At 41.4% G+C, this 16,866-nt stretch overlaps 1 protein-coding gene across 4 annotated transcripts in view; it reads right to left on the bottom strand.

Annotated features, from left to right (window-relative positions):
• Window positions 1-8,124: 8,124 nt before the first annotated feature.
• ankrd50l (ankyrin repeat domain 50-like) overlaps window positions 8,125-16,866 on the bottom strand; it is a 34,779-nt gene continuing 26,037 nt past the window's right edge. For 3 of the 4 annotated variants that reach the window (XM_073473434.1, XM_073473436.1, XM_073473435.1), the window contains 2 exons: window positions 14,592-14,809; window positions 8,125-13,018 (listed from right to left, as the gene is read on the bottom strand). In XM_073473434.1, the coding sequence (XP_073329535.1) occupies window positions 9,462-13,018; window positions 14,592-14,809 (3,775 nt within the window). In that variant the 3' untranslated portion in view covers window positions 8,125-9,461. The remainder of the gene's footprint in view (window positions 13,019-14,591; window positions 14,810-16,866) is intronic. The other variant, XM_073473437.1, reaches the window with a different exon arrangement.

Below are 16,866 nucleotides of genomic sequence, written 5' to 3'. Positions count from 1 at the left end.
ATACGCCACCACCTAAACAGCACTATGTTAAAAAGTCAAAAGGCATTTGAAACCAATTTATTAAAAGTGTTTATCAGTGCATAAAGGACAGATTCCATGCTTAAAGTCATCTCTAGACTTTATAGAGGCCTGCAGGAAATAAAAATAGTGAATACCACATATATAAAACAAAAATGGGACAGGGAAACCAACAGCTGCCTTTCAGAAGATACCTGGATAAAATACTGTGAATTTCAGTGGAGGATATCATGCTCAAACTCATGGAGATCTTTCAGCTGGAAGTGTCTCATTAGGTATTTCATTACACCTGCTCAGCATGGGTACCATACAGGATCTTCTAGCTGCTGGAGGTTGTGTCGTTCTCAGGAAGCCGATCACTACCATTTGTTGTGGGCCTGTCCAAAAATAAATATTTTGGGACGAACTTCTTTTTGGGCTTGTACACTCAGCTAATGTAAGTGGGAAAAATAAATATTTATTTGGAATACTGAGTCTTGCTGCTAGAAAAGCAATTACAAAGAAATGGCTCAAGCCAGACATCCCATCTATAGATGAATGGTATGATATTATTTACGATGTGTATGTAATGGAAAGAATCACTTTTTCAATGAGGCTCCAGCAATCTAAATTCAATGACATCTGGGAGCAATGGAAAATGTACATTTCCCTGAAACGCCCTTCTTTTGTTTAAGTTTCTTTTCTATATCAAGATGTACTTGATTGGTTAATTACTTTGCTGTAATATTGTAACAGAAAACACCCCATGTTCATGTTGTGTTACTTTATAAAATGCTTTGTAAAAGGAAAAACAATAAATAATAATAAAAAATATATATATATATAATAGTACCACCAATAGTACCACCAAGAACATGGCTCAAATGTTAAACACACATACATACTACACAAAGAAAGAATGAAAAATCGAAAAATTACAAATAAAAGCACAACAAAAATCAACCATGTAATGTCAGTTACTGCAATGCTGCGCTGCATTGTGGTTACAGCTCCCCTCAATGATCTATCCCTCTCCAATAGTCAGTAATTATGTGAAGTTGAACTATTTTGATCACCAAACTTTGTATCATACATTTCCTTGAATTTATCGTTGATCCTCTCTACTGATTTCAGTTCCTGTAGAATAGCTTCTGCAGCCCCTTGGACTCATTGACATCGATGCGCTTTGAGGTTAAGAGGCATTGGATGGCAGGAATAAAACGGTCAGTCCACAGTCTTTTTGTAAGCTGGTCAAACTTGCTCTCACAGAAAAATTCAGGGATCCCTATCACGCACTTGTGATGTTTCTGGCTTGGATGGTTAATCTGACAGCCAAAGCAGAGCTCCTCCCAATACTTGGTTTTAACGCCAGTTTTGAACACGATAGACAGTACCCCATCCAGCTGGTCCCCAGCCACATCTGCGTGGCAGACCTCGCTCACGTCATGCAAGTCACCAGGAGATGGAGATGGAGACGGTGAAGGTGTCCGCACCAACAGAGATGGAGTAGGAAGAGACAAAGGAGGTGTCTGCACGATTAGATATGGACGAAATGGAGGTGGAGACGATGTAGGGGGCCACGCCAGAGATGGATTAGGAGGATATGAAGGAGGTGTTTGCAAAAGTGATGGAGATGCAGGGCTGTACTCTGATAAAAAAAAAAATCATGTTTACAGAGGGGGTAGAAAAGAATACACACATATAAGTATGTTTGCATACAATAATTATGCATAGAATATAACACGTACATAATATGCCTACAGTTTGTTATTAGTAGTCGGTGTGTTTGATGATTATTGGTCTACACAAGGCAGGAAGGAGACCAGTTTGGATACCAGGCAATATATTGTATATTCTCATAACCACTGATGATTCTGTCTCTTTTGATGCCTTCATTAACTTCTCTAAATACCCTTTGCAGAGACCTCCAGTCGCACCACTGGATAAAGAAAACATTTTTAAACTGCGAGTCATGTTCTTGAAGAGTGAGATGAGTATGGCTGTGCTTTCCATTCTTCATGGCCTCTGGTCGCCATCAGCCTACCTATTTTCACATACACTGAGAAAAATTAAATTGTCTAACTGCCGGAAAAAACAATCGGCTACAAACCGATATAGCTCCGGACCTGTAGTGCTGTCTCAGGATTACCAAGTTGGTCAAGGTCCAAGCAAACAGAACAAAACAGCTTCCAATCTCATACTTCCACCCTGTGTTTCACCATCCCCCAAACCCTTGCATGCATGACAGCCGACACTCAACGCAACTCTTAAACATACCCATTTAAGCCCTCCTATTCTATAGATTTAACCCAGGCACGGGCATAGTAGTAGCCTTCCATCAAACGCCTCTTTTTGGGACAGGGAGTGTCCAGGGTTGGAGCATTAGGGTTGGCATAGGTAGACATACCATCAACACAGCAGGCCTGATCCAGATCCATTTGCCATGACTGTGAAGGGTCTCTTTCTGCTTAGAAGAAATCTAGGTAAAATGGGCACAAATTAACCATGTTTATACATACATTTAAACAGTGGGAGGGACCAGGACAGAGGGTATGGCCACGTGCACACACACGAGGACTCTCATGCATGCACAAAAGCAGCTATTTATTACTACTAATCTGGCGACAAGCTAGCTATCTGTCTGTCTAAATTTTTGAAAACTTAAAAAAGTAGTGACTGAGACTGTTCTTTTTATTATTTCTAAACTCTAATGTACAGACATTTCAGATTAATTTGTGTGAGATATTACTGAGTTTATATAGTGATGTTGTTGTTATAAACATTACTGCTGTTTATGTAGAAACAATACCTATTTAAAATCATGTATAAGTAAAGACAAAGAACCATTTACAGTATTGATAAAGAACTGGGCCAATAAAGGTAGGATAATGAAAAAAAAAAAGAAAACCTTATGACCTCATCCTGGCTATGGTTGGATGAGTACATTGCTGTTTAGATCCCTTCCCTTAAGCCTTGTTTAATCAATACTTATAGCAGTAAGTAGCAGTTGTGATTGCACACGGTGATATGACTCACAAAAATGTCAAGCATTACTTCATCAGTGAGCATATTTGATTCACTTTTTCTAGCTAATGTCTGAGTGCATCTTGTTATGATAATCCAAAACTGTGTGAATGGATATAATGTAAAACGCCTTAAGCCTTTGCTAATAAGTTAGCATGTGGGGTGTGGGGAAAAAAGTGGTTATCAACCCATGATTTTGTCAATTGTGAGCGTAAATGTGACACTTTTGAAAGTTATGCTAAATGTTTATTGTAAATTTGTTAAATTTACTCTCTTGCTGTAGTGTTAAGTTCTCCCACATAGAGCTTAAGTGTCACAGTATAGTCAGTACAGTAACATGTCATAATGTGCCTTATATGCGAGAAAGATTAAGACGATTGATGGAGACAATCTTTAACCTTAAAACAAGGTAATTTTTGTTGTGAATAGTGTTAATACTGCTCAGATATGGCTTTTTTGATTAACTTTGCAACGTAATTGAGTTTGAGAAATTATAATTGTGTTGTACAATCAGCCAACTGAAAATGTGAATTGAATCAGAGGTCATACTAATGCTTCGTAATGTTTCATGCTAAGTGCTAGATGTGAGGTATAGCTTGAATTTATACTTATGTGTGGGTGTAATTATATATGGATGTGTGACCTGTCTGTAGGTCAGGTTTTGGTAAAAGGCCTGGACTAATCCAGCACACAGAAGAACATCCAGTGAGGGGAACGCCCATCGAAGAACAGAGATTCTGGTTAACTGGATGGCGAGCCAACCTAGAGGATCTTGAGAGGGATCATAAAGACTGTTTCATCCAAAGATGAACATCTTTTGCTACTTCATGGTACAGATAAAAATAAACACACACACCTGGATTGCCCCCCCAACGACCAATCCAACGATTTAACACTAAAAAAGACTGGACTCAGACACTTTAAAGGGGGGTTTATTTCATGTGCACACTTTATTATTTTAGTTTGTTATTTTCAATGGTAATTTGTATATTGTATTTCTAAACTGCAGTGATTGTGCTCAATACATGCATAGTTGCAAATGCATCCTTTTGTTGTGCCTCTTTACTGTATTCACCCCTTAGGCACCAGGCGTCCTAGCCTTCTGATAATTGGTCCACCTTTAAAGTTTTGTAGACAGTTATGTAATGTTACAAAGGGTTACAATCGACTTATATGCATTATACAACATAGATGACAAACCATATGCAGTTACAGTCATTTTTTCAAATGTTCATAATTAACTATTACCTGCAAAATCAACTAAATATTCTGGATATATAGTATTTCCTCCAAATACAGTAAATTATAAGAACTGGCATTGAATTTAAACAACATTATAAATGTCTTAAACAGCCATTGATAATAATTTGAAATTTGTTGCAAATTCTGAGATGGCCTGTAAGAAGGGACAACAACGTTTGTACTTCCTGTTGAAATTAATTGTTTTAATGTATAAAGGAAAATAATGTCTTTGTTTTACAAGTCATTTATTGAATCAGTTCTTAATTTTCTATGATTGCTTAGTATGGTAACCTAAACATCAGGGACAAAAACCCCCTGAGCCATATTGTGAAGGTGGCTGGTAAGGTGATTGGTGTCCCGCAGACCCCCCTAACGACTGACTATCTTTGACCAGCAGGTTCTCCGTAAGTCCAGGTCTCTAATAGACTGTACAAATCACCCTCTTTACTTCGATTTTGAAACTCTTCCCTCAGGTCTTAGATTTAGAGTTCCCCAGTTCAAGTGCAATCGGAGTAAAAACTCCTTTGTTCCCTGTGCAATAACCCTTTAATTTACACATGTAATATAGTATTTTAGAGATTGTGTTATTGTTTTATTGTGTGTATATTCAATGTAAAGGGAACATTTTTGTACTGTTTGGTTTTGTTCTTTTGTTTTCTGTATTTGCTTGTTTTTTTTTCTTGTGCCCCTGACTGCAAATCAAGTTTCCCATCTGGGATAATAAAATGACTGAACTGAACTGATTTACACATTTGGGTAATTTACTGTAGAAATCACAGCATCATACTAGAAATGTGCATCTGGTAAATTACTGTATTTTAAAAAAAAATTTAATTCCTGTTAATACACTTGTTATTGTAAACAAAAATATAGTAGTAGTAAATTAATGCATTTTTTTTTACAGTTTAAACACTATTATCTTAAACAAAAATATGGTACTTTGAAATTAGTTTTATCTTGGCATAAAAAAAAGTACCACTGTAACTAAAAATACAGTACATACTAACTACTGTTTACTACTGTACTACTGTTTTATTTTACAATGACGGAATGATTACTGTAAATGAAAACAGAAAAAATACTGTGATTTCTTCTACAGTAGGTTATTGGTTAATGGCTGCCAGTTAGTTACTGTGAATTTATTTCACAGTAAGTTTCTTAAAATGCATAAGGTTTACCTCAGGATCCTGTCAACCAAGAAGGGAATGTGATCTTTTAAAAAAATATTACACAAACACATTTTTGTGTAACAAGTTTCCTTTTGTACTTACCTTACATTAAGGACAGTGTGCAGACTGTTTCTTGCAGAGAGATTGAAGAGAGGCAGAGTGGCTGAAAGTTCCTACCAACCTTTCCAGCTTGTCCTAAAAGAAACCAGTTAGACATCTCTCAGCACAACCTTAGAAGTGTGACTTGCCTACACAAACATATAGCCTTGGTGACAGTGCTGACCCTTACACTAAAATTATGTTGACTCCACTGGATGCAGAGTGCAACTAAGAAAAACACTTATTTCTTAACTAATGTGTAATTTTAAAGCGCATCTTTCCATCTAAGCCTTACTTCCACACCCAGCTGACATTTACCACAACTGGAACAAAAAGTAAGAAAGTGCTAAGAAAGAGCACAGACATGGATGAGAATTTAGTGTATCACACAGAAATATTCTGCCTCCAACTCTGTGAATGCTCATTTGTGCAGTTATCTGATGACATCACAACAAGCTTAAGAGATGCTCTCGTTGTGCTCTAAAGACATGAAATACGTCTGTAAATACTTTTAATAATTACTATCAATAATTAAAACTGCAAGCAGTGATGAACGGGCCCTCGACCCACATACCCCGGCTGCGTTGCCGTCGGAGGGCGCGCGCATCCTACCTAAATAGGATACATGTCACCCAAAACACAACAGTAAAATTTGCAGTGACTTCCTGTGTCCAGTAGGCGGTGCTATGGATATGACGCAGTATTGAAGCATAGTCATATTCAGGGTGAACCCCTCACCATGTGTGACGAATTTGGTGTAGATGGGAAATTGTATGGTGGAAAAAAGAAAATGGCCGCATGCAATCCAAGATGTCTGACTTCTTGTTGGGGTGAGAAATTCCACAAAATGAATTCCTGTCTAAATCGACCTATGAGTCCTGCAAATTTCATGAAGATCGGAGAAAGTTGTTCTTCACATGACCTGGCGTTAAGGGGCGCTATAGATGACACAATATTGATGCATAGACATATTCAGGGCGAACCCCTCTACATGTGTCAGCAATTTGGTGTAGATGGGAAATTGTATGTTGAAGTTATAAGGACTTCCTGCTTTATGGCGAAGGATCAACTTTGAATGAAAATGGCCGACTTCCTGTTGGACTGAGGGTTTCGGTGCCTGGAGGTATTTTGTGCATCTGGTCATGATACATATGCATACCGAATTACGTTCATGTATGTACATGTAGGAGGCGGGGCTTCAAGTTTGAAATATTCCAGTGGGTGCTATAGAGCCATCTTTTCACTTAACACAGTATTGATGCATAGGCGTATTCAGGGCGAGCCCCTTTACATGTGTGACCAATTTGGTGTAGATGGGAAATTGTATGTTGAAGTTATAAGGACTTCCTGCTTTATGGTGAAGAATCGAAATTGACCGCACTGCCACGCCCACCAGGTACAATGGAGGTGAAAGCTTTTGATAACTTTTCATCTTCAAGGTCTGAAGATGATCCTGAGTGAATGTGAAGTCTGTGGTGTTAAATCTGTAGGACAAGTTCTTTAAAGTACTAGGCAGGAAATGGGTCAAAATGGCGGCAAAATCTCAACTTCTAATCAAAATGGCCAACTTCCTGTTGGACTGAGGGTATGGGTGTAGATTCTTGTTTGGTGCGTCTGGTCATGAAACATATGCATACCGAATTTCATTCATGTATGTGCATGTAGGAGGCGGGGCTTCAAGTTAGAAATATTCCAGGGGGCACTATGGAGCCATCTTTTCACTTAACACAGTATTGATGCATAGACATATTCAGGGTGAACCCCTCTACATGTGTGACCAATTTATTGTAGATGGGAAATTGTATGTTCAAGTTCTAAGGACTTCCTGCTTATGGCGAGGGATAGAAATTGACCGCACAGCCACGCCCACCAGGTATAACGGAGGCGAAAGCTTTTGATAACTTTTCATCTTCAATGTCTGAGGGTGATCCTGAGTGAATGTGAAGTCTGTGGTTTTAAATTTGTAGGAGAAGTTCGTTAAAGTATGAGGCAGGACATTTGTCAAAATAACCGCTGTGAATCAAAATGGCTGACTTCCTGTTTGACTGAGGGTATGGGTCCAAGAGGCTTTTTTGCATGTCTGGTCATGATACATATGCATACTGAATTTTGTTAATGTATGTGAATGTAGGAGGCTGGGCTGATTCCAGGGGGCGCTATAGTGTCGCCTGGCCACACCCACACCCAATAATGTGTAATTATGAAAATTTTTGCCAGATGTGATTTTTATTCCGAGTTTGGTGAGTTTTATAGGGTATGTCCAGGCCTCCAAAACTGGGTTTAAAGTCGTGGAAGAATATTAATAACCCTTAGAGATTCAATAGGGCCTCGCACTGGTCAGCGCTCGGGCCCTAATTATTAGTTTCTAATAACCACACCTGCCCTACCATCAATTTCAACATGGAGAAATATCAAAGTATTTAATAACAAAGCATTTCAGGCAATAGATTTTCATCAGAGCAAAGGGCATTATAATGATATCAAATGCAGTTCAGAAATGTAGTTCCCAAGCTACAAATACCCAAATCACTTCACAGATACAACTTATTAAATGTATAGAAAGGGGGTATAAATCACTAATGGACCTGTCTGCAGAGACCTCCTTTATCCAGTTTCAAAACTGTTCAACAGCGTTTGTTTTTATTAACCCTGGTGGCCAACATCAGGCTGCTGCCTGACTTTCATCTCGGCATGATGCTACCACATCAGAAGCTACCCATGACATTTAGTTGTATAGTGCACAAGTAAAACATTTTAACACATACACACATGTACTCACAAATAAACAGAGGCAGACAATTTTATGGCACTGTTTTCCATTTTAATGAATGAATGTATTAAAATTTGAATCCCCTGAAAAATGATAAAGAACTAAACATTTCTTGAGGCCACACACAAGTTTGGATTCAACAACCCCTCCCACATCCACCCTCAATTTTCACTTTCCTTCCCGCCTACTCAGACCCACTGTGAGTGAGCCAAGTAAAATTGGCTGTCTTTGATAGTCCGTATGATAAACCTTGCACCGTTTCAAGCTTTGGTCAGCTTGCTTTTCTGCAAACTGGAATTTACTATAAACTGGCCTTCATTCCCCTATTGGTCCATCATTGACAACCAAGTACAAAGGCTTCCATAATGATCAAGGCCACAAGCTTAAAGCTCTTAAACAAGGTTGTTTACTGCTCAAAAAAGGGATTTTTAATTGGGAAAACATAACTTAAAACATAACCCAACCTAGACACTTGTGTTCCATAATAGGGAGTATTATTCGCAATAGAGCTAATAAAATCCCCAGCACAATGGGAAAATAATGTCTAATTCAAAAATAAATTCAGTTTTGGTATATGCTTTAAATGAATAGGCAGGAGCTTGTCTGTGAGAGTCCTGCTCAACAAACACAACAGGCAACAGAAAAGCAGGAATGTCTGCTTTTGCGTCATTCAGTTCGTTTTTCCTCTGGTTTTCTGAAAGGGTTGGACAAAGTCATTTTACACTGTGAAAACTGCCTTCTCTTGAACCACAAGAATTGTCAGCCACACCTAAAACAAAGATATAGTCATGCGAGTTTACATTCCTGTGAATTTTCCAATGTATGCTAACAGTGAATGTCTTTGAATTGACACCAAAAAATAATCTCTAATTACCCACACTGGGGCTGCAACTAAGGATTATTTCCATTTTCAATGAATTCGTTAGTTATTTTCTTCAAGTAACTAAATTGCTAACCCTACATTATTAATCTAAAATAACGGAAAACGAGGAAAAACATCAAATGCTGATATTAGAGACAATGGAACAATGGAGTAGTTGGGACTTTTGCTTGATAAATTATATTCTTCAAATTACTGTTGGTTAACTCATTGTAGAAAGTAAAAGTTTTGTTTAGAAAGCGTAGAAATGTCTAACTTTATTCACCTACTGGAGCACCAGTCACAGGGGTGTTTCTCTCTCGTATAAGGCTGCACTGGTAGGACCCTCAAACTGCAGTTTGATGGCCTGTTTCATATTAAGTTGCGGGTCTGTGGTTGTCATAGCGACCATAACATCCTCTGGCAAGGCACTACAAGGTGGGACTGGGGTAAAACTGTAGCAAGAAGGTGACAAAAAGTTCTTCTGGGGTAGAGAATCCCAAGCTCCCCCTTGAAGTGGGCTCTGTAGCCTATATGGGTAGCCAAGAGGAGGACCCTCCCTGATTTTAGCACCTACTGCAGGGCCATCTTGCCCTGGCATGATCCCAAGGGAAGCCATGAAGGAGTTCCATTTTCCACCAGTGTAAGTAGTCCTGTCTGCTTTTATTAAGTTTGAGCTCTGTTGGTTAATTTTGTTGTGATGTTCAAGTCCAGATGATAGATCTTTCTGAAGCAGTTCGCAGTTGTGCACCATGGCAGTGACTGTGCAAACAATGAGAGGAGGGTTGTCTTTGGGATGCCTCCGACTGCTTCCATGTAGGCTGCCCATGCCTGTGGTCCCTGGTGGGAGGAGGGTGGAAGGATGACTACGACTACGAGGCACTGAGTGCTGTTGTATCTGCTGAATAAAACTGAGGTTGTCAGCTGGCACTGTCTGTACTGTGGCCAGCGAGTGGCAGGTAGAGGAGGTTTTGGAGCTCTGCGTGGAGTGGAATCGTTCTGCAGTGGAGCCAGGAGAGGATACAGAAGAGGAGGAGGTAGTGGTTGTAACTTCACCTCCATTACTCTCTGAGATGCCTGAGGAGCGGATCTTTGTGGATTTTGTGGGGGAGAAAGTACCAGAGTTAAACAACATGCCTATGTATGGCTTGGCTCTGTAGCTCTCCAAGAGCCTGACACTTCTAAAGTGTCCACGTTTACCAGCCACTTTGACTGGAGTACGGCCATATTTATCCATGTGATCAGGATTTGCCCCTCTTTCCAGAAGCATTGCAACAATATTAGCATGTCCCTCCTGGGCAGCGATGCTCAAAGCTGTTGCCCCCTGGTAACAGGCAAGGTCTATATTGACACCACTGGCTTCTATGAGGTGATGTCCTACCTCACCATGTCCAGTCCAAGCCACTGAATGCATAGGTGGTCTCCCCTCTGTATCCTGAGCATTGGGGTTTGCCCCGTGCTTTAAAAGTAGGTCTACCATCTCCACACATCCCAGCCAGGAAGCCACATGAAGTGCTGTACGGCCCTCAGAGTCTCGGGACTCCAGGGTAACTCCCCCTTTCTCTGTGAGGAGAGTGGCCATTTCGAGGCGACCCTCCAACACTAGGAGGTAGAGCAGAGGCCTTCCCTCTGCATCCCTGACATTGGTATCAGCTCCTTTCCTCATAAGCAGCTCTGCAACCTCAGCATGGCCCTCCAGGAGGGCGGCACTCAAGGCAGAATGTCCATTGTAAGCTCTGTGGTCAATGGGAGAACGTTTCTCCAACAACAGCCTGACAGTACTCCAGTGACCTTCCTGGGCAGCCAGTATAAGAGGGGTGCGTCCTTCAATGTCCATTTCTCCAATCCGTGCCATGCTTCCTTGCTCTGTCAAAGCAGCACACACACTTCGATGGCCTTCACAGGCAGCAGCATGCAGTGGAGTCCAGCCAAGATCATCCTTGTGGTTCTCGTCCAGGCCTCGGTCCAACAGGGCTCGCACAACTTCAACGCTGCCTCTTGCTGCTGCCAGGCAGAGTGCGGTCCTTCCTTCACAATCAATTGCATCTACAGCAGCGCCCCAGTAAAGTAGCCGTGACACTGTCTTCATGTGGCCCATTGCTGCAGCTGCCAGCAGGGGACTAACAGCAGCTGCAGCGGAGACATTGCCATCAGGGCTAGCAGTCTCATTTACATCAGCACCAGCTTCTAGAAGAAGCTCAACTATGTCGTGATTGCCCTCGTAGGCTGCAAGAAGCAATGGTGTCATTCCATCCTGGTCTCTGTATCCTGGATCTGCTCCACGCTCCAGTAACAGACTTACTACCTCTCCATAACCTTTAACCCCAGCTGCTGTAGGAACACAGAGGGCAGCGACTGAAAGAGCAGTGCGTCCATCTCCATCAGCTAAGTCAACTTCTGCTTTGTGGTCCAGTAATATCTCCACAGCTTCATGATGTCCCATATAGGCAGCAGCAATAAGTGGCGTACAGCCCTTACTGTCAGCTTTGTCAACCTGTGCCCCATAGTCCAGCAGTGTCAGGACAATTTCCTCATGACCGCCCCATGCAGCAGCTCTAAGAGCAGTTCGACCATCAATGTCACAACCATCCACATCTGCTCCTGCATCCAGCAGAAGCCGGACAGCTTCACTGTGTCCTCCCCAAGCTGCAGAGCGCAGTGCTGTCCAGCCTTCGTTGTCGACATGCTCCATCATCCGCACTGCAGTTTCTGGCTCCTTGCTCTTGGCCCATTCCAGCAGCACAGACAACACTTTGACATGACCTTGCCTAGAAGCCAGAGTCAGTGGCGTTTGACCTTGATGATCACTGTCCAGGGGATCAGATTCGTGTTTCAGGAGAAGTTCAGCTACATTTGCAGAACCCTCATGGGCAGCATCGATAAGCAAGGTCTGTCCATTTGTAGAACCAGGCTGGTTTACAGATACCCCACTGTCTAGCAGCTTCTTGACAGACACCTCCCTTTCAAATACCTGTTGTGAATGAATTTCCTCTTCACCTATACAATGTACTCCAACACTTAAGTCTGCATCAGAAAAAAAGGCTAGAGAGATGAGCCCACTCCTCATTAACAGCTGACGGACTTTTAGACTGACCAGAACAGGAGGACGGTTTAAAGAGGTGGCGCAGGCATCACTGCACCTAGGAGTAAAAGTAGGCACATCTGTCCACAGCATCCACAGTGCCAGTAATGAGGGGTTATTACTATGGTGACCAGAGCAAACTAAATGTGTGGCTAGTTGGCAAGTGTCCTCAATGTCCAGGTCGGGTGCCTGCGAAGTCAAAGCCATGGCAAGCATGCTGTGTCCCTCTGTTCTGCTACACAGGTACTTCTGTGTGCAATATTTAACATCTGTCAGCCACTCAGCAAAGCTGGCATGAAAGAGTAGTCTGGTACCCCCAGGGCCATCAATCAGGAGAGGAGAGAGAGTTTGAAGCTTCTTCTGGAAGTCCTGGAGGCTGAGCAAGGTGTCATGTGTCCAGGCTGCTGTGAACAGCTGCTGGGGTGTAAGGGGCCTTGGGGCAGCCAAGAGGACATTGAGGAGAGGCCTGACATAAACAAAGAAACCCCGAGGGAACAGTCTCTGGCATAGCCACAGGTAGAGACCATTTAGAGTCCCAGGGATGTCCCGGATCTCCCGGAGACCCACCAGTGCACCTGCCACACCATCCAGCACACGCTCAAGGAAGAGAAAGCAGCCCCCGCTCTTAATGTGCAGCAGATTCAGCATGTCAACTGTGTCAGGGGTGAGCTGACGGCGAAGCGCTGCTTCTTCATCCAGCCGCCAAAGGATGTACTGCTGCACATCACAGACTAGTGGGGGCTTCCGCACATCATCCAGACAGAGCTTACGAAATCCTACAACACAGAAACAGATAGTGCATGTTTTTTAACCCTGATATAGTTGTGCATATTTGGCATAGCCTTTATCAGTCCTGTATTATGTAAAGTGGTTCCCTACATCTCCCACTGATTATCACCATCTGGTTCTGACAACTTGTTTAAATAACCAAAATAATGCAGAAGACGGATGGCCCAAAGAATGCTTAAATCATTCAGATCCTCGTCTACATTTTGCCTCCTCTTTCTACTCTCTGCCTTGCTTGACCTGTCCATCCATCACTTTATCTCTGTATTATGTGTATTGAAAACTATCTAGTGGTATTATTTTTGCCCTGTTTGTTGTTTATGACACAACACAACATGTTGTTCTATTGTTGTTTTAAACACATCCACTATTATCTTTCCCTTAGAAAGTATGACCTTCCACAAGTGTTTATGATAGACAAGACCTTAGTTGAAGACGTGTGATTTTAGACCTGAGAAGAGGAGATAATTACTGTATAGTTTAAATTGGTCCTCAAATTCTACAAAACACCTCCCTGCTTCCTTCATAATGTTCTAGTTAAATGAAGCTGTAAAACCAGAGAGCACTCAACCTAGTACCAGCTTTTAACAACAATCACCATCAAAGAACATCTTTGCTATAGTTACTTAACTTGGATGCTTCCCATCTAATTAAAGCCATTACTGTGAATCTTTGATTACACATAATTTGATTTCTTACCTGGTTGTTAGTCAGTAATTTGATGCATGGTTTATCTGGTTATGATCTTCTGCAGTAATAATTTTGTCACAACAACTTGTTGCATCACAACAAAGGATCATATTAAGTAGATTCAAACACAATTCGGTAGGGATGAAACGATACCAAAAACTCATGGTACGATACCGTCACAATATGTAGTCCACTGTGTTAAAACAATACTATTATTATTCACAATTTAAAAAAAAAGAAAAAGATGACTTGAACAATGTCCTTTAATAGTGTGATATGTACAGCATTTATTATTTGTAGACGATTTTTACTTAAGGTTTTTTGATTTCTTTCTATAGTAAAATAAAAGTAGCTGGCCATGACCTACACATGTGTAAAAAGTAGCTATGAATTGTCTTTGACCATGAATGATTGGACTTTATAAAATTGCAAAACAATACAGTAGCCAGTAGCAATCCCTGCCTCCCTCGGGTTGTACAGCAGGACACCGCTGAAAACAGATATTACTGTGGCTTGTGTGACTTAACAGTTTGTGTGAGAACGCAACCAACGGAGCCAACCAATCAGAGGCGGAGTAGGATGGGTCTTATGAGAATGTGTCTGTCTTTTTGAGCAGTATGATTTTAACAGAACAGAACAATACAATGGCAAGGACAAATAATAGAATGCATTCTTACTTATTTCCCTTTTCCCTTCCCCATTTTTTACCGCGATATCTCAAAATTCGGTATATTGTTACATCCCTACAATTTGGACAACCACACAATTGCCTGAGGCAGTTCATGCACCCCTCTTGTCTCTCACAGACCAAAGGTTATAACAAAATAATATCTTAAAGTGCAGCCCTCTTTCAGATGAGCTCTTTCTTCATACCTGAGAACATGTTGCACACAGCTTTGTTGTGGCGGCGGACGGAGCAGACCAGCAGAAGCCAACCGGGCAGCAGGTGTTGATTGGCAGCCAGGAACTCTGCAATGGAACCACACCTCCCATTTCCTTCACCTTCTCCATAGCCCACATCCAGGGAGTCTACCACCACCATCAGAGTGTGGGCAGGAGGAGGAAGGTCCAACAGTGGTCTCAACACTGCTCTAAGGACATGTAACAAAGAGATAGACACAAAGGAAGAATTTAAGATGTCCATGTCAAAAATGCAGGAGTCATGGGCAGATGAGAGAGTTGAAAGAAAGTAACAGAGTGAGCATTTTCTGTTATTCTGAGTGCAGTGTAATTGCAATGATAAACAGGGCATTTCAAACTCTTTTGCATGTAAATTAGTCACAGTAAATATAAGTAAATCAGTGCTTGAATTCACTTCAAGCATGCAAAGTTTTGTTGAGTTTTTGCTTTTCTTTTCCACTTCACTTATTTTAGACATTCAGTGACTAACTGCAATTAGTACTGTATGCATAACATTTTCTATTTCCTTAAAGGTTTAATCAAACTTCACCATAGTTTTATCAGCAACATTTTGGCCTCTATCCTATGCTCAGTGAAACGCACAGTGCAAGAGTCATTGCAAGTTTCAGACCCATGCATTGCGCCCACCTGTGTGCCTCTGGGCCTGTTGGTCTTGAAATGAGGTGTGGTCAGGCGCACTGAAGGCGGATTGTTAACTTGAGGCAGCAGAAAGCAACAGCACCATAGAGCATCAAAAACCTGGTCTATGGTCCATGGTGCAGTCTTTCCTGCTATTTAAAGAGCGCATTATTCAGACAGTAAGATATGCCTACACATGCGGGTTCACAACACACATATGCTCTGATTTAAACAACAAAACTAAAAGCTGGCGAGGAAACTCTCCAGGGAAAACAGAATTAAACCTTTAGCTTCTAAAATTGATATTTGTAGACGGGATCTCAGGATTTTTCAGGACAGCTGCTTTATTCCAAACTTTTTTCCTGTATGAATCTGGACTGTGTGTGTGACCTTTCGATGTGTAGAAGAACACAGAACATAAATTAAAATGAAATACTAACTGATCCTGTCGGTGAGTCAGGAGTTTTAAATAATCAAGAAAGTTTATCAGATGTTCCGCGTGTGCAAATGCGCATGTTAATGTAAAGATACACATATCATTTCTGCTGCTGGAGGCCGATATTCCACGTATTTCTCCTCTGTCCTCCAACCCGTTATTGATCAGGATGATACTTTTTATGACCTGTCCCGCCTGATCCACGGACTGAGAATCATGCACACAGAGGGACGCACAGCAGCGCTCCTCCTCCTCCGATAGTTCTGAGGTGTATTTTTCATATGCAGTCAAACAGAGTTGTTGACGGGACATATGATTGTGAAGCAGCGGGGCAGAGGGTCTAGCAGCCGAGGACCACATCCATGTCCCTCACTGAAGACAAGAGCTATTGTTTATTAAACAAAATGGACTTGGACACGCCCTAAACGCACTAGCACTTTGTGCTTTAGACCATGCACTATAGACTGTCTAAATAGGGCCCTTTGACTGTTGGAAGCATTTCAGTGCAAATTGACAAAAAAGACCGTATTTTTGCATGTGGTGTTATGCCTCAACTTTTGAGAAAGGGGTAATAATCATTTATCGGCCCACAAAAATCTATATCATGCATCCTTACTGTTAATGTTTATTTTGAAAGAAATAAAGCCATTTTACCTTGAAATCAAAAAGGTTTTTATCCCTTTAGGAACTGCTCGAGCAGATGCTCGTTTGTCTTTGAATATGGAAAATGAACCCCAGCACCCCCAGCTTGCTTCATGTTTTCAGAAAGATGGATGAAAGAAATGCTCAATGAGAGATTGCACTGAGTTACAGAAGCTAGACATAAAGGCTAACCCACATGTGACGTCACCAAAGCAAACTGCTTCCATCATTAGCAGACAGCATGGCTCATACTTGGTGCAGTGGCCATTTGTCGAATAATCTAAATAAAACTTCAAAATAAAAATCAAAGAGCCACTGCTGCACCATGGGCTTGTAATGTATGCAGGCAAAATAATTTCAATGTCCATTCAATGTTACTTTGGTTTTTGTGATTTATTTTCCAAGAAACAACCAAGCATACAAAGAACAAAGGGATCCTGCATGCCTCTCTTGCTCTGGTAAAAAACCATAGGCCTATCCTTCTGCATATATAACCTCGGGTGCCCACAGTGTTACCCAAATTCCTAAATA

Source organism: Pagrus major, chromosome 9 (genome assembly GCF_040436345.1).
Source record: "Pagrus major chromosome 9, Pma_NU_1.0".
Taxonomy (NCBI): Eukaryota; Metazoa; Chordata; class Actinopteri; order Spariformes; family Sparidae; genus Pagrus; species Pagrus major.
The sequence above is the reverse complement of the archived record's forward strand: the minus strand, read 5'-3'. Positions and strand labels throughout refer to the sequence as shown.